Raw genomic sequence first — 19325 nt, 5'->3', positions numbered from 1 at the left:
ACATTCTTTGCAAAAATAGTTATCATATTTTACTTATCTTTCTTTTAAATGTCAATTTCAATCTATTTTCAATAAAGATACACATTGTATGATAGCTAATATATAAAAAAGAAACATATGAAGAATGAAATGAATGGTACTATTTCTGAAAAAGTTTTCATTCTACACACACACACACACACACACACACACACACACACACACACACACATATATATATATGGCTCCTACTTCTTTCCCCTAATGATAAGGAGGAGAAAGAAGATAAGTTGAGAACTCGGTGTTAGCTCTATCATAAGGAAGTACCAAGATGACTTAACTATGGAAAACTTCAAAGACTAGAAACTCTTTCCACAAACAAGTATAAAATCACATTACATCATATGTGGATTTTCTTTAACATAATTTGAGAGAGTGAAGGTCTGTATGTGAAAGTGGGGTGGAATGGGACTGTCTGCGGTATGACATTTCCAGGGGAAGTAATGAGTCTGTGCAAACGTTATTCTGCCTGCTGTACAGTGCACTCATTTTGTTGTTGTTGAACTGAGAATGGAAGCCAGAGCTGTGTACACAGTGCGTTTGAATTGTACATCCAGAAATTCTCCAAGAAGATGTTCAAAATTTCATTTATGTTTTAAATCCTACTTACATCTTTAAATTATAGAAAAAATTTGGCATAATTTATATAGTTAAAGATTTAAGCAATTCATTCATGTCCCAAAGCAACCAAGGAAGTACGAGCTTGAAAATTAAGTACATGTTAAATTAAAATTTCTGCAAAATCCTCCCAATTCCATGATGTGATTTGATATGCCCATTAACCTCTTCACTCCTGCTTGAACCCTGCTTCCAGAGCTCAGGATCCTCTCTTAGGATCCTATTCAATCATGTCTTCATCTCCAGACATCCCATAAAACTCGATTCTAGCAGGAATGCTCTCTCCTCTGTTGTCACTTGAGAATGTCCAATAACAGGATGTTCATCTAACAGGATGTGGTATTATTTGCTGACTTTGAATACAGATTTTCTTTTTGCACAATTCCTACTTGAGAATAGTGATTGCATCTTGCCCTGTGACACCCTATTGTCCACAGGCTCCCAGAGTCCTCAGCTCTTAATAAATCCTTCACAACTGATGGGCTATCTGGTTAATGATTACTTACTAATAAGGTTACTGTTGCGTTGGTAATTGTGGGACAACAGTGATAAAACAACAAAGTAATATTATAACCTACTAATAAAACTGAAGTACTATGAGTGCATGGATAAAATTACTGTCAGGCCCAGTATTTATTTCCTTTCTGTAGCCTGACACATGATATAATGCTAGAGATTAAAAGTTCTCAAAAGAATATTCAGGGTAGTCTATTTATAAATCCAGACACAGACTGCGGTTATAATTTGTACAGTTGAGTTGAACACAGACAAAGACGGCTAAACTCCAAAGCAGGTCATGTTCTTTTAATGGTTTAACCCATCATTAGTGTGGCTTAGGGATATGGTTTGTGCAATAAACATATCAAGCAGCGCCAAATCAGGAGGATAGTGCTGAAGTTCCAGTTTTGCCTCAGGAGTGTGAAGAATGAGGAGGGGTAGGTACATTGGATATCCAGGTCATCAGACGTATTGGGTAATATTTACACTTTTATCTCTGGCTATGGTGTAATCTAAGACATACCCAGTCACCTCTCTGAGATTCTGTTTTCCATCTGCAAATAGGATGATATCACACAAAGATGCAGAAGAGATAACAACAGGGAAGTCTTGCACCAAACTCTACGATATGAGGTAGTGAGAACTGGAAATATTAATGGTGAAATCCATGAGAGTCTTTAGATAAATTGAAAAGGATAATCGTTACTAAGTTGATATTTTTTCACAGATTTCTGAGCATTAAATTATTCCTGTGTAAAAATAATAATAATAAAATAATTAAAAAAAGCAACTGAATCACAAATAGCTAAATCTGAGTTCAAGACACCATTTTGATCAAATATATATCTTTTTGGTTTAAAAATTGCTCATTCTGATGATTGAATTAATTCATTATTTTAAATAGTATACAAGGTATCCAATTTCATTATGATACTTAAAAATTATTTTCAATTATTTTCCTCATGTTCTCTTTTCTTCTATTGCTGTGACAATGTGGTACCTTTACAATTCATAAATAAATGTGTGTGCATGTGTGTGTGTGTGTGTGTGAGTGTGTGTGTGTGTGTGTGTGTGTGTGTGTGTGTGTGTAAGTGTGCCCCCTTATATGTGAAGGCCAGAGGTTGATGTCTGTATCTTTTTCTGTCATTCTGCATTTTTAGTTTCAGATAGGATCCCTCACGGAATCTGAACTGTTTTAGCCAGGATGGATGGCCAGCAGGTCTTGGCCTCTCCCCTACCCCATGCAGGGATTACAGATGCACAACAGAGCATCTTGCTCTTTAACATGGGTTCTGTGGCTATAAAATCAGGTTTGTGTACAGCAGTTTTTTAGCCAGTAAGCCATCTCTCCAGATTCAAGAGTCTTAAAAGTACCTACAAGGAGAAAAACAAACAAATCTTCTAATTCCAGTAAAAATCTGTTCTCAAAGAAAACTTATGAAGTGATTCCATACTCTTGTCATAATATTGCATTCAGACTTGCAAACAGTAAAAAATCTCAACAGAATGAAACAGAAACACTTGTCCAGCTCAAACCTCCGATATGAATGAGAGATTGTCAAGGGGAGGTTAACGATGCTGATGTAAACTTGGTGTCGGGATGATGACCATGGCTCACCTTCCTGGGTCCACCACCCAGGACTGCAGCGTTAGTTACAGATGTGTCCTTTCACTTGACTCATCTTGACAACGAGGCAGGACACTCAGAATTCCTACTTTACATGTCAGGAAATTGAGGCTTTGAGAGGTTAATTACTTGTCAAAGGTCATTTTCTAGAAAGAACATGGACCATCTGTCTTACTGTAGTGTTAGTTTTAAATTAAAACATTAAACCAAATGAAAAGATGAATGAAAAACAAAACGTTTACCAATAAAATTATGAGCAAACCTCAGCTTTAAGGAGCAGACTGCCACATCATCTGCCTGTCAGAGTCTAAGGTTCCCAGGAGGCAGTGACCTAGATCACATCAGTTTTTACCTTGCTTCATACAACAGATGTTTAAAAATTGTTTTTGTTCAAAATAGCTAGCCAAACTTGAGAGAACAGCTAGACGTGTCACGAATTAAAGTAAATCAAAACATTAATCAGACTAGTATCTAATAAATCTAAATGTATAAATGCTTATACATTTGAACTTCCTGTTTTATAGAGCAATTGACTGTTGTGTATTTGTGATTTCAGTCAGAACTGTCAAGCTTTAAAAGCCACTGGAAGAAAGGACTGGTACTTTATTAAGAGAATGCTAATAGACATGAATTCTTACAATCATAAGAGGAGGACATAATGTATACCATCTAAAACTTAAAAATATGACAGTAAGCTGAAATCATCTTCAAATTCTCCTATCTTAGGCTTGGAATTTTGTTTTTTTTTTTTCTTTTTTCTTATTTTCTTTATTTACATTTCAAATGTTATCCCCTTTCCTAGTTTCCCCTCAGAAAATCCCCTATGCCCTTCCTCCTTCCCCCTTCCCCCTGCTCACCAACCCACCTACTCTAGCTTCCTGGCCCTGGCATTCCCCTATACTGGGGCATAGAACCTTCACAAGACCAATGGACTCTCTCCTCCCATTGATGACCAACTAGGCCATCCTCTGCTACATATGCAGCTAGAGCCACAAGTCCCTCCATGTGTTTTCTTTGATTGGTGGTTTAGTCCCAGGGAGGTCTGGGGTTACTGGTTAGTTCATATTGTTGTTCCTCCTAGGGGGCTGCAAACCCCTTCAGCTCCTTGGGGACTTTCTCTAGCTCCTTTATTGGGGGACCCCGTGCTTTGTTTAGATTTGGGATTTTAAGGGGACCACAATAGCTTTATATTTATCTGGCTTAACACGATCTGATTTTGTTTGTAATTGTGGGAAAAAAAAATCCATTTTGACTAATGAACTTCTGTTAACACCATTACTAACTCTATACAACAAGTACTTTAAGATATAAAAAGAAAAAATCATTTCACGTGTAACCGAATCTGGAACATTTACACATTTAAAAGTCTAACTGCAGGTAAACATGTTTCCTTCTGGGTGACATCCAAGTCAAAGAGCACCATGGCAAAACAATGACACAAAGTTCAGGGCATCCCCTGGTCCTGCTGGTCCTGCCTGGACTTAAACGTCTTGCTGGACCATCATCCACATCCTTAGTCAACGTTGACTTAGCTCTTTATGACAGCAGTTGGTATTAGAAGTTTATACACATTAAGGGTAGCTTAAAGATGTCAGTTTATTTTATCTTGTACTATGTGCTACCACTGTGAGTCACTGCTTTGGAAATTAATAATGAAAACGTTCTTTAACAATTCCAATTATTAGCTATTAATATGCAAAATATATAAAGAACTCAAGAAGCTAACGTCCAAAAACCCAAATAACCAAATTAAAAAAATAGGGTACAGAGCTAAAGAGAGAATTCACAACAGAAGAATCTCAAATGACCAAGAAGCACGGAAAGAAATGTTCAAAGTCCTTAGTCATCAGGGAAATAGAAATCAAAACGACCCTGAGATTCCAACTCATACCAATCAGAATGGCTAAGATAAAAACCTCAAGTAACAGCTCATGCTGGCAAGAATGTGGAGAAAGACAGACACTTCTCCATTGCTGATGAGAAGGCAAACTGGTACAACAACTCTGGAAATCAATCTGGAGGTTCCTCAGAAAATTGGAAATAGTTCTACCTGAAAAGCCAGCTATACCCCTCTTGAGCATATACCCAAATGATGCTCCACCATGCCACAGGGGCATGTTCATAGCAGCCTTATTTGTGATAGCCAGAAGCTGGCAACAACCCAGATATCCCATATCCCACAACAGAAGAATGGATACAGAAAATGTGGTTCATTTACACAATGGAAATTGTGTAAATCTACTCAGCTATTAAGAACTAGGACATCTTGAGTTTTGCAGGCAAATGGATGGAACTAGAAAATATCATCCTGAGTGAGGTAACTCAGACCCAAAAGGACAGGCATGGCGTATACTCACTGATAAGTGGATATTAGCCAAAAAAAAAAAAAAAAAAAAAAAAAAAGACAGAATACCCAAGGTACAGTCCACAGAACTCAAGAAGGTTAACAAGCCGAAGGACCCAAGTGAGGACACCTCAATCCCACTTGGGAGGGAGAAGAAAGCAATAACTGGAGGGGGGTGAGAGGGATGGAGGGACTTGGTTGGGAAAAGGGGATAGGGAGGGGAAGAGGGGAACATGATCAGGTATTGGGTGGGGGAAAAGGTCTGAAGCCCTCAGGACCAGCGGAAAAAATGGAAACAGGCAACCTTGGGACATAGGATGTGGGGGGACTCTCTAGAGTGTAGTGGTGGTTTGAATGGGAATGACCACTGTACTCGGGTGTTTGCATGCTTAGATGGTGAGCTGTTTGAAGAGGATTAGAAGGATTAATTGCCAAGACTATAGTTTACTCTCCACAAACTCACAACACAGCCCCCATATCATTGCTGAAGACAGCACCCATATCAGTCATTGAACATGGAGACGTTGAGCTGGGGCCTACACACAACTTTCACTCGTCCAGTCTAGCTTCTTTACTACAGGAAGGTACTCTGCATGCTACCAAAGGGGACATGCAAACAACAGTCCAGCAGCAAACCCTTTTGTCTACAATGGTGTCCGGACTGAAAGATATGCAGGGCAATGGTGACATAAAACTTGTGGGAGTGCCCAACCAAATACCAGATTTGATTCAAAGATCCCTCCACAAGATGGAACTCATACCTGACACTACTTGGGTGGTCAAGAATCAGAGACTAGATAGCCCAGGGACCTAAGGTAAACCAAATACCACTGGTCTAAAAAAATTGTGTTCAAATGGTTCCTAAGGACGTTCTGTTATACTCATCCATCAGTGCCCTGCCCAGCCATCACCAGTGAGGCTTCCTCCTGCAGCAGAGGGGAGCAGAGAAGGACCCACAACCAGATCCAGTGCAGAGAGGGAACGACCTTGGGACAATTAATCGTACATGGGATATCTCCATCAAATCACCTCCACTCAGAGCTCAAGGCATCCACAGAAAGGAGGCAGAAAGCATGTAAGAGCCAGAGGAGATGGGGGACACCAAGGAAACGAGACCCTCTAAATCAACATGCTCAAAGCTCAGGTGAGCTCGCAGACTGAGGCAGTGTGCACAGGGCCTGCACTGTCTGTACCAGGTCCTTTGTGCACGTATTATCTCTTCCAGTTCAGTGGTTGTTTTTATTTGGGATTCCCAAGTGTGTGAATGAGTGGGTTTCTGTATGTTGTGACTTCAATTGGGCTCTTTGTTTGTTTGTTTGCTTGCTTGTTTTGCCTAATTCCAATATATTAGTTTTTATTTTATCTTATCTTACCATATTATATCATATCGTATTGTATTATTATGCCTTAGAAGATTGTTTGCTTTCTAATGAGAGACGGAAAGGGAACGGATCCAGATGGGAGATGAGGTGGAGAGGGACTGGGAGGAATAGAGGGTTGGGGGACTGTAATCAGTATATTATGTAAGAAAACAAAATCTATTTTCAATAAAAGGAGAAACAAAGAAGATGGTGGGGCCTTGTTGGAGTAGGTGTAGCCTTCTTGGAAGAGGTGTATGATCCAGGGTGGGCTTTGAGATTTCAAGAGTCCACATCAGGCCCAGTGGTCACCTGCCTGCTGCCCGTGGATCAAGATATAAAGCTATGTCTCCAGGACCATGTCTGGCTCCATGTTGCCATGCTCTCTGAAATGGTGATAATGGACCAACCCTCTGAAACTGTTAAGTTAGATACCAGTTAAATACTTCCTTTTAGAAGAGTTTCCCTGGTCATGGCGTCTCTACAGCAATAGAAATAAGACACCTGCCCTTCCTCCCACCCCTTCATTTAATCTCCCTAATCTAGTCTCTCTTTTATCTGTTAACTTACATTCTATTTCTCTTTCCATGAAAGAGACCCTTCCTGTCTCTGCTCCCCTATGAACTACTTAGCCTATGCAGATATCTTAATGAAAGGCAAATATGAAAATTAAAAGCTAATATCAACATATTATTGAAAACATGCCACATTTGTCTGTCTGTATCTGTGTTACCTCACTTAATGATTACTTCTAGCTCCAACCATTTATCTGAAATTTTCATTTTCCTTAAAAAGTGAGTAATATTCCATTTTGTGAATGTGCCACATTCATTATCTAGTCATAGCGGATGGACATCTGGCCTTTTCCTTGTTTCTAGCTATTAGGAATAGAGCAAAAATGAACAGAGATGAGCCTTGCTCATCCCTGCAGCAAGATGCAGAGTCTTTTGGCTATATGCCTAGAAGTGTTGCAGCCAGACCCGTGGTAGATTGGTTTTCAGCTTCGGGAGATGCCACCATGCTGATTCCCATAGTGGCTGTACCAGTTTTCACTATCATCAGCAATTAGCAAGTGTTCCCTTTCTTGGCCACCATGGGCTGCCGTCTGTTTTATTGATTTTGGTTATTCTGACTAGGGTAAGATGAAATCTAGGAGAAGTTACAACTTGCATATCCCTGATGGCTAAGGATGCCGAACATTTCTTGAAGTGTTTCTTGGTACTTCTGTTTCATCATCTTCTGAGAGCTCTGTGTTTAGTTCTATACCCCATTTTTTTTGTTTGTTTGTTTGTTTTAGTTTGTTAAAAATTCTTTTCTATTTGCTAATTTTCTTTTTCTTTTTCTTTTTATTGTGTGTATCCACATACATTTTTTTAATTATTATTTTCTTTATTTACATTTCAAGTGCTATCCCGAAAGTTCCCTATACCTCCCCGCCCCTGCTCCCCTACCCATCCACTCCCACTACTTGGCCCTGGCCTTCCCCTGTGCTGGGTCATATAAAGTTTGCAAGACCAAGGGGCCTCTATTTCCAGTGATGGCCGATTAGGCCATCTTCTGCTATATATGCAGCTAGAGACACAAGCTCAGGGGGTACTGGTTAGTTATATTGTTGTTCCACCTATAGTATACCCCGTTTTTAATCTCACCATTTGTCTTACTGGTATTTAGTTTTTTTCTGAGTTCTGTGAGTATTGAGACACTGCCCTCTGACAGATGTATAATGGGTAACGACTTTTTCCACCATTCTCAAAGCTGCTGCTCTTGCTTGATGTCTTTCTCTGCTCTACAGAGGGTTTTAGCTTCGTGAGGTTCCATTTATTAATTGCTGTTCTTAGTGACTATGCTAACAGTGTCCTGTTCTGAAAGTCCTTTCCTATGCCAATGAGCTCAAGCCCATTTCCCACTTTCTCTGCCACCAGATGCAGGTATCCTGTATTGTGCTGAGGTCCTTAACCCTCCTGGAGTTGAGTTTGGTGCAGGGTTCTAGATATGCATCTGTTTTCAGTGTTTTACATGAAGTCATCTAGGTTGACCAGCACTATTTATTGAAAATGATGAATTTGTTCCAGTGTGGATTTTTGGCTTCTTCTTAAAAACTAAGGGTTCATAGGTATGTGGAGCTATGTCTGGGTCTTCGATTTTATAATCATCATTACTCAGAAGGCAATTTTATGAACACATTGTGTCCATTCATTAAAAAAGACCAGACTTGTGACTAGGATCTATGATTTCACTGGGTTTATAATACCAGATGTAAATTACTCCAGCATGGACACCAAACCCAAAAGTAATAGTTGATCACACCCATAATAAGTTTGTCTCTATTGCAGAAGTGGGTCCATTTTTGCCTGCATGGTATTGCTACATACAGCTACAGAACATTGTTAGTGGTATTAGGCTTTAAATCCTCCAGCAGCACCTTCTGGCATTATGAAGGCAAGTCAGTCATGTGTGTGTGTGTGTGTGTGTGTGTGTGTGTGTATGTGTGTGTGTGTGTGTGTGTATTATACCATATAGTATATAATCATATAGATTATTACTAGATGCACATACACATACACACACATACATGTCTGGGTAAATGTAAATCTATCTGAACAGCTGAAGAGTTATTTTTCTTTAAGCCTGGATAGACACAATTAATAACTTATGAGATATATGTCTATGCATCTCTCTGAACATATATTACTTGTATTAGTTTTCTCCCATTAGTACAGAACTTTTCTTTTTCTTTCATAACATGGGAAGCTTTGAGAAGTCACATTACTGTATGAATCAGTTGCACTTCACACATGGACTTGTAAGCACCACCTATTTAAGTGTTCAAGAAACACTATTTGCATTTCTTAAATAAAATTAAAATTGATTAATTTAGATTTAATTAAGTTTATTTAATAAAATTAAATGAGACTCAGATAGTGCAGGACTTTAAATTCAGTTGTTTTGAGAATTTTTTTTTCTAGACTTGTACATCTCAGGGATGTTGTCCATATGCCACTTAAAATAAGTGTGTGAACATCTTAGCAGAAAATCGTCTATACTTTTAAAAAATTGTCGTAATGTGGAAACTAAAAGGGGCAGGGGAAAGAAGGGGGAGGGAGGATAGCCCACGCCTGGCCAGAGTTCCTATTATGCTCTGGGCAGGCAGACGTGGGAGGGCGGTAATTTTGACAGGAGCCAGAGTTCCAGGAGACATGAGAGAATTCCCTCCATCCCATGTAGGTGAATTATGAGCACCAAGTCCCGGGGTTCAGACCTCAGCTTGACTGGAAACCAGACTGTCTTTGCAAGCCCAATGCCCCACATGGTAAAACAACAAAGTCACTACTTTTTACCAGTTTTTAAGCATTTGATTCACTGGCAGTAAGTAAAACTTATGTTGTACAACTCTCATTACTAGGATATAATTTTCTACCCCGTCTTCCCCTAGCCTCTGATAAACTGTATTTTAATTTCATTTTTTCACTAAGAAAATGTAGAGATTTAATAATAGTTACTTAGAGATGAAGATGAAGAGCTTACAGTATATAGCAAACACAGCATATTTCCCCCTTTTCACAAAGATGACAAAGTATCACTTTCCTTCCTGGCACCCCTTCCCTCCTCAATCCCAGGGCAGCCCCCCCACTCTAGCAGATCGATATGATTTCAGTCAAGGACTAAAGGAGAGATGGTTTCCATGGGTAATGAGTTGATACTTAGGGCACTGTAGTCCACTCTTACTGCACAGGTGAAAAGCATCCTTACCCCAAGCAGGGATGTTTGAACACATTGCTGGTGCACTCATCGGTCTGCAGGTGGAACACACCTTTTTGTACAGAGAAATGCCTGTCCACAGAGGCCTCTGGATAGTGCTCAGTGTTCCAAGGTGACAAAGTCACCAACCATGATAAAGCAGTTAGCATGTTCACTGGAAATCCTGGCATTGCCAGCTTTCTATGATATGTCATCTCTGTGGAGAGGCCACAGTTCTTGTGTTCTCCTGGCGCCTATGTACTGAACTATCTTGATGGATTGTTCAGGGGCTGGCTGTAGCACTCGCACATGAAGTAAAGAGAAGTCATGGAGACTGACCTTAAGTCTGAAGTCTAAATATTTTCTGGCTTTCTGGTTGCTTATCTTTTGACATTCTCCCCCCCCCCCCAGTATAGTGACAAATTCAAAAGGTACATTCTAATTTTTATTTATAAGAACTTGCCTATCTTTAGGTATCTTATATAGAAGGCATCACACAATACTTGTTCATTTAGCTGAGGAAGACCTTGAGAGCCTAACTCTGTCGCCTATACCTCCCAAGTGCTGGGATTATAGGTGTCCATCACCTCTCCTCCTGGTGTGCTGATTTGTATTTTGTTTTGTTTTTACTTCGTATAAGTTTTAAGATTTGTGCATGTTGTTTGACCTGTATCAAAATTCCACTTCACTTCAAAGCTGAATAACATTCCATTCTATGCAGAAAGACAAACGCTACCATATTTTGGTTTTTTTTTTCATTTGTTTGTTGATGGTCACATGGCTATATCTATTGAGGGGATAATGCTGCTATATACATTGCTATAACAACACCTGCTGGAACCCTTGTTTTAATCTCTTGGGTATATGCTGAGGGGTAGAACTAATGGTAATACGGTAATTCTATGTCTGACTTTAGAGAAACTGACTGCATTGTTTTCTATAGCGGCCAAGCCATTTTGAATTCTTATTAGCAGTTCCTGAAGGTTCCTAGTACCTTTTGTATTGTGGCAGGCACATGAATCTTCTCAGATGAACTTCCCTATGCATTTCCTGTAAATTATAATTGGACAGGTTTCTTTTTTTGATATGTCTGACATAAACACCTCTTGTGGCATTTGTTCTTTTATTTTTCTTATATTAACATGTTTGCATGCGTGCATGCAAGCATGTGCATGTGTGTTTGGAGGTGAAAGAACAACTTATAAGAATTGGTTCTCTTCGTCCACAGTATGGATTCCAGGGACTGAATTCAGGTCATCAGGCTTGACAGTAAACTCCTCTACTGGACTCTAATTATTTGTTTTATATTAAGAACAGGGTACTACATAGGCTGATCTGGAATTTACTGAACAGTTCAAGCTGGCCACTGTTAGTCTCTAGCCTATACAACTGTTCTAAGCTCTTGCACACCTGTCTAATTTCACTGTCTGGACATCTTGCTGTTCTGCAGGACTCTAAATCACATCTTTCTAACTCTAGCAGAAGGCAGTTCCAGTAGCTCTTTCAGAAAAGTAAGGTTAATTTATGCAAGACTAAAAGGTAGAAATGGCATGAAAATGTATCTTTATGGCAGTAATTGTTAACTCTGTTTAGAGTTAGGTTATGCAATTCAGATTTAGATGATTCTTTAAAAAATACTTATTCCTTTTTACTTTCTGTATGTGTGCATGCCTGCATATATATTCATACACACTTGTGCTAGTGACCCCAGGGATATCAGAAAAGGACTTCATATTCCTTGGAACTGGAGTTATAGGCAGTTGTGAGTTGCTGGATGTGGGTAATAGAAACTAAACCTGTGTTTATTAGTGAGTAAGTTAAGTGATTCTAATGATAGCTATAATTAAGACTAGAACAAAAACCATACAAACACTGCAATATTCATTCCTCAATTCAAATCACAAAAAGTGGGACAGCAAGATATTCTCCTTTACCATTAGGGTCTGTCTACCTGTACACCAACCTATAGACACTTACTACAATCAGATAAGCAAATTAACCACACAAACATAGGTGGCATTTTACAAGTTTTCTACAAGTCTATAATGAAGTACTAAAAGCTGGATGGTTTAAAACAAGAAAAAGTTAGGGACACAGGAAGTTTGACATAAGGTGTCCTGTGGGCTATGCTCTCTGTGTTGGCTGTTAATCATTCCCAGACAAACTTAGTGTTGGCGTTTTGATGGCACTCCACATGGCTGTCCTCTGTCCATGTGTCTCTATGATGAATCTCTTCAGTGTCTCTCTGACTCTGTACAAACCTCTTTTTTTATATAACACCTGTCCTGCTGGATTAAAGCTCACCCAAATGACCTCATTTTCGCTTGTTTCCCTCTGTAATGACACCATTTCAAATAAAGTCACATTAAGAAGTTATGGAAGTGGCCGGGCGTGGCGGTGCACACCTTTAATCCCAGCACTCAGGAGGCAGAGGCAGGCAGATTTCTGAGTTTGAGGCCAGCCTGGTCTACAAAGTGACTTCCAGGACAGCCAGGGCTATACAGAGAAACCCTGTCTCGAAAAAACCAAAAAGAGAAGTTATGGAAGTTCAACCTGGTTTTGCAGGGAGGAACATAATTCAATCCATAGAAATAACCAACCACAGCAGATGTCCTGTATATCTGAAGGCAGGGTTTCTTAGCTGTTTGCTAGGAGAATATTAGGATTTTCTTTTCAATAACTCTCATGGAGGTTCAGTGTCTCCTACAGTCCTGAATACAGGTAACAAACGCAGTGCTTGAGCCATCCATGCTGACAGAAATGACGGGTATACTTATTCCATAGCACTTGCAATTATCACCCAAATACCATTCATAGGCATCTCTAATAAGAAATTGCAGTTATTGATATATTTACTGCTAGGTTTGCTGCTATTTAATGCACTAATAATACATACATATATCATGATACAATACTTGCATTATTGCAAATGATTTACATTTGTTTTGATTTAATTACATATTAGGCATTTAACTATGTTAGTTTGAGAAAAATACAATTAAAGTTTAATCCAATAGACTCAATGGATTTTCACAGTTCAGACTTAAGGTAGTTGTAGACTTAGTATTCAAGAATCATACAGGACACCGTATATTAAACTATTTCTTTTACCATGGTCCATCAAGGTCCCATATTTTACATGTAACCTAAAATACATCTCTCATTTACCACTCAGAAACCTGAAACAAAAGTATCATAAAAATTATTTATCCTTATTGTATAGTATGCATTCTGATACTTTCTGTAATACTTCCTTTTAATATAAAGTATTAATTTTAACTACAAAATTTATTTTTATAACTAATTGTAGAATGAAAATGAAATAATTTTGTTAAGTATCTTTTGAGACATTTCCTTGGAAATTTCTCATAGCATATTATAAAAGATGAAAGCTGAAAAAAGAGGTGAAAGCTGATTATATAATTTTAGAGGTAGAATTTAGATGAGCAAATACTTCAACTAACCAGATGTCACTTAGACAACTAGTTATGTAGATGAATTATGCTAATTTTAATGATGTAAATATAAGTTTTACCAAACATAGAAACAAAGGGTTAAAATATTTTAGATAATTTGCAAACTATAAAAATGTTTTAAATCCCCACAGTTGAATTTCATTGACAAATTTCTTCCCTCACAATTACAACATCAGATACAGGAGTTTCTCAAAAAAAATTTACTTGAAGTATAAAATGTTTTACCTGTAGTAAACTCGTAATGTCTGTATTTCTTCTTCCAGCCTTTTGTACTGTTCAACTGCAGTTTCTCTGGCTTGCTGCATTGATAATAATTTTGTCTGCAAGCAATTGTTTTAAAATTGGTTATTAATTTTGGTGTGTTAAAATACAGGATGTAGTATGACTGTTAGTTAAACCTTTTTGGTAGTTTAAAATTATAGTCAGATTTTTCAGTTTTAATTTCCCACAAAGTAGTCCAAATACATGGGAAACAGAAATACTGAAGACACAAGTGTCATAAGTGTACTCATGTTGCTAGTTACTAAACTTCCACCTTATTTTATCTGTGCTATCAGGTTATGCCTTTCTACAATGTTTAACTTTATACACATAGTTCAGAATGTGGAGCATGGGTTCAGAGAAGCATCTAGAGTGGAGATAAGCACAGAGGGCATTTCACATACAATTTAATATGGCTCCATTGCCTGCTCTCACTAGATTTTCTTTTAACTTTATTAACAGTAAAACGCAGGAAATTTTAAGTATGTTGTCAAGCCATCTTGGGTACACAAAACTATGACCTGATTCTTACAGATACAAGTTAACCCTGTCAACTCCTTGTCTGCAAGGGGAAATTTCCTCCTAAAGTGCAGAGACTTTCACTGCTGGAGAGTTTGCTCAAGGATATCATCTTATAGGCAAGAAAGTCTGCGACATTTTATATCCAGTTTACCTTAACCGATAAAGCATAATTGTTATGCATATTGATGGGAATGATGGCATTTTCATGTGTGTGTACATTGTGTGACATATGGAACAAGATAGGCTTTTACCATCTCATAGATTTATCAGTCTTTTGTGGCATAAACTCTTAAGGTATTTTCTCCTAGCTTTCTGGAGTGCATTGTTACTTGCATTTTCATTTTGGTAGGGCTCAAAGTTATCATTTGAAAATATTTCCCCATGTTCTCATCAACATTTTCACATGCTTTAAGAAATGCCAAGAAGAGTTTAACATTACTTATAAAATAAGGTCCTAAGCATGACAAGATTTCATAGTTTATTTAAAATTCAGTTTATATGAAAATATTGATTTTCAGTTTAAATGGCCTTTGACAGCTAACATGCAGTTATTTCAACCCTGAAAACCACACTGTCAGTAATTAAAAGTAATTTAAAGTCTGGAGCCAGAGTTTCAGCATTTTGCTGAATGCATATGACTTCAGTGGAATTAGTTTCTTGCATAAGAATGTAGTAAATAAGAAAATAATAAAAATCTAATTATGAGAAAATTAATTAGTGTAATGAAAAAGAACACTAGATAATGCAACTTTTCTACTTTAATAATGGAAAATTATAAAAGAATGAGCAGCCAGGAATTTGCATATAAGTTTAGGTACAAGATATTAGTTTGTTTTCAATCTGGGCTAAGAAATTCTAATAGAGTTACTCTGTAATTAAATTTAGGATGTTTGAATGATTGCTTTAATTTTCTGAATTTCATAACTATAGGTGAGATATTCCCCCTAGCTAGGAAAAAAGCACTCAAAATAAACTCATTTTCATATTAAAAATGTTTTCTACTTAAGAGTTATATCCTTATAGATGTTTTACAGTTTATATTTTTTGTACCCATCCTCTTTAAAATTTCATAAAATAAAATATATATGCAACATCCAAAAACTATACACATAAATTTTGAAGAATTAGGCTTATGGAGTTAAAATTTCCAGACAGTTAAACTCAATGATTTGCAGTCTGTTATCTGCATTTTTTATAATTTGGGATACAGTAAGAACTCTGTAGGTTAGAATCCTGGAACACACTGTGAAGCCCGTGCCTGGAACTTAAGGCAATCTTTTGTTCAGCTTTCCAAATGCTGTCATTATAGGCATTTGAAATATAAATAAAGAAAATATCTAATTAAAAAAATGAATAAAAAATTCCATTATCTTCAAATGTCTCATTGTACATCAGTGCAGTTCCTAACACCCTTTTAGACTTGTCTTCTACTTTATACCTTAGCTTCTTTAGAAAATTATGTGCAAGAAATACAGCTGTTAACTCTTGTCATACTAATGTACTTTGAGATTTGTCTACACTATTGTACATACCAGTTGTTCATTCTTTTATAATCACTGACAACACTACTTTGAGGATCACAATGTGAACATCTACTCACCAGCTGAATGATACTGTGCTTTCATTTTAGAAGCTAATAATACATACAGTCGCCATAAACATCTGCATACCTGTCATTTTCATTTCCCTTGAGTATTAACTACCCAGACATAGAGTTTTTGTGTTCTATGATATGTATATAGTTACAAAACTTGGTGACTTCACTGAAATAATATTAAGGGTTCAGTCTTTGAAGGCTATCACGTAATGAATTCCTGTTGTGGAGGGAATGATGCAAAGTGCTGAAAGGCATTGGTACAGTCTATCCTTGCCAACTGCCTATAGGATAATCCACATCACTTCCTGGTGAAACATGAATCACATCATCACTAGGAAACAAAATTTCTGACAACCAGATTCATCATAATGCATTTTCAGCATTCTGTGTCCTTTTAAAAAAAATCATAAGTATATATTTTTTAATTAATTTATTTGCCGGGCGTGGTGGCGCATGCCTTTAATCCNAGCACTTGGGAGGCAGAGGCAGGCGGATTTCTGAGTTCGAGGCCAGCCTGGTCTACAGAGTGAGTTCCAGGACAGCCAGGTTCTACACAGAGAAACTCTGTCTTGAAAAACCAAAACCAAAAAAAAAAAAAGTATTTAAATTAATTTATTTTTTACACTCCATATTCCATTCACCCTCTGACTGTTCCATATCCCATACTTCCTCCCCACTCCCCACCCCACCTGATCTCTAAACTCCCTGGAGACTCCAGTCTCTTGAGGGTTAGATGCATCATCTCTAAATGAACACAGACCTGGAAGTCCTCTACTGTATGTGTCTTGGGGGATGGTGTGTGCTGTCTGTCTGGTGGTCCAGTGTTTGAGAGATCTCAGGGGTTCAGATTAATTGAGACTGCTGTTACTCCTACAGGATCACCGTTCTCCTGAGCTTCTATCAGCCTTCCCTAATTAAAAAACGGGGATCAGCTGCTTCTGTCCATTGGTTGGGTACAAATATCTGCAACTGACTCTTTCAGCTGCTTGTTGGGTTCCTTGGAGGGCAGTCATGATAGGTCCCATTTTGTGAACACTCCATAGCCTCAGTAATAGTGTCAGTCCTTGGGACCTCCCCTTGAGCTGGATCCCACTTTGGGCCTGTCACTGGACCTTCTTTCCTTCAGTCTCCTCTCCATTTCCATCCCTGTAATTCTTTCAGACAGGAACAATTATGGGTCAGAGATGTGACTGTGGGATGGCAACCCCATCCCTCACTTGAGGCCCTGTCTTCCTGCTGGAGATGGGCTCTATAATTTCCTTCTCCCTAAAGTCTGGCATTTCATCTAAGGCCTTTCCCTTTTAGTCCTGAGAGTCTCTCACCTCCCAGGTCTCTGGTGCATTCTGGAGTGTCCCTCCCCAACCTCCTATTTCCTGAGGTCTCCTGTTTCTTCAGGGTGGTCCTCAGGGCTTCAGTCCTTTTCCCTCACCCAATACCAGATCAGGTTCCCCTCTCCCCTCCTCCCCCCTCCACTTTACCTTCTAGGTTCCTCTCTCCCACCCCACTTGTGATTGCTTTCTTCTCTCTCCCAAGTGGGACTGAGGAATCCTCACTTGGGGTGTCCTCACCTGGGCACTTCAGCTTGTTGACCTTTTTGAGATCTGTGAGGTAACTCAGACCCAAAAGGATATGCATGGTATGTACTCACTAATAAGTGGGTATTAGCCAAACAAACAAACAAACAAACAAAAAAAGGACAAAATACCCAAGATTTTATGTCTTTTTATCTCACCTGAAATAATTATAATAAGATTGGCTGCCTAGTGCTAAAGTATATGTATACTTTGGGTATTGTGGCTGAAAAAGAACAGCCATTTAAACTGGTACTATATTAGAAAGGAACGATCCTGTTTTAGTAAGTCTTATCTAGCAATTCAGAATGACAAAAGAAGGATTATACTGTTCACAAAACTGAATGATATTTACTGCTGGTATTGCAGATAACAATCTTTATCTTACTTCAAAATCTTTTTATGTTTGGTTTCAATGTGTTTTTAATAGTTATAGTCTGGAATAGTTCAGCCTTCCTTTGTTATCACCAAGATCATTAATTCTCTTTATGACAGAGCAGAGGCAGTTGATTGTCTTCATGATATCTGCTAAATAAAGGAGCATGGCACACAAATAAAATTAAGACTCAGGATGCAGATTTGAGAGGCATCTTAGAGGTAACACAATCCTATTTTTATGATGAGGAAATTTCTGCTATTGCAACATGTGCAGAGGGAACAGTTGGAATTTGTCCAAGGCTTCATAGCTAATTACAAGGAAAGTTGAAACTATGAATAGGAATATTCATAAAGCATTGTTTATTTCATATTACAAGACCATATTTGAATATGATATAATTTAAGTATATGTTATTTTTAAAGAATCATTTTGAAAGAATAACTATAAATATATTAAACTGTTACAACTATGACCATATCTAAAGACATCTTACGTGTCTTTAAAGATGTCTAGACAATTGTTCAAGCAATGACTGTAGACACACAGGATGTTAGCTATCAAACTTGAGATTTCAAGCTTGGTATAACATGTAACTATAAATCTGAAGAAACATAGCTTAAAAATTAAAAGCCTTATCAAAATGATAAAAGTGAGAAGATTTCATATACAACCCTTCTCAGAAGGATTTGCTTGCTCACAACAGTGTGGAGTGCTTTTTAGAGCATTTTTAGTGTTATTTTACACTTATGTCTTGCCTTCTGGTTTACCAAAATGAAGACAATCAAGTCATTCATTCAAAGAGAACAGTATTTGCACTGTTCAATGACCTACAAGATAGTCTGATATGGAGGTGGAATGGGGACAGGAAATTGTGGTGGAAACAGGAATTATAATATTAATAACTGAGGTTGATCCTTGAGCTATAAGCACAAGTCACAGAACCAAGTTAGAAGAATTAGAAAAAGGTATGCTAGAAACCCAGCCCAGCAAGGTCTGTGGCAGGGACTCGGAGGGCACCCGGCTCTCTCTTGCAAGCCGTGCCATTAGGCAACCTAGTAAAGTCTTCAGGTACGTCCACTTTCTCACCTACACAATGGAGTAAACGAAAATCTATTCCCACTTTGCTGATACTAATACAGTATAATAAAACCTGTGAAATACATAAAATACTACACAGCACATATAAAATGCTTCAACGCACTCCTCCATTGCTGGTGGGATTGCAAGCTTGTACAACCACTCTGGAAATCAGTCTGGCGGTTCCTCAGAAAATTGGACATAGTACTACCGGAGGACC

The 19325-nt window shown here is 38.1% G+C and overlaps 1 protein-coding gene across 2 annotated transcripts in view; it reads right to left on the bottom strand.

Annotated features, from left to right (window-relative positions):
• Mipol1 (mirror-image polydactyly 1) overlaps positions 1-19325 on the bottom strand; it is a 280451-nt gene that overhangs the window by 68138 nt on the left and 192988 nt on the right. For both annotated transcript variants that reach the window (XM_021201967.2, XM_021201968.2), the window contains exon 9: positions 13924-14018. In XM_021201967.2, the coding sequence (XP_021057626.1) occupies positions 13924-14018 (95 nt within the window). The remainder of the gene's footprint in view (positions 1-13923; positions 14019-19325) is intronic.

This window comes from Mus pahari, chromosome 7 (assembly GCF_900095145.1).
Source record: "Mus pahari chromosome 7, PAHARI_EIJ_v1.1, whole genome shotgun sequence".
In the NCBI taxonomy this organism is placed as follows: domain Eukaryota; kingdom Metazoa; phylum Chordata; class Mammalia; order Rodentia; family Muridae; genus Mus; species Mus pahari.
The sequence above is the reverse complement of the archived record's forward strand: the minus strand, read 5'-3'. Positions and strand labels throughout refer to the sequence as shown.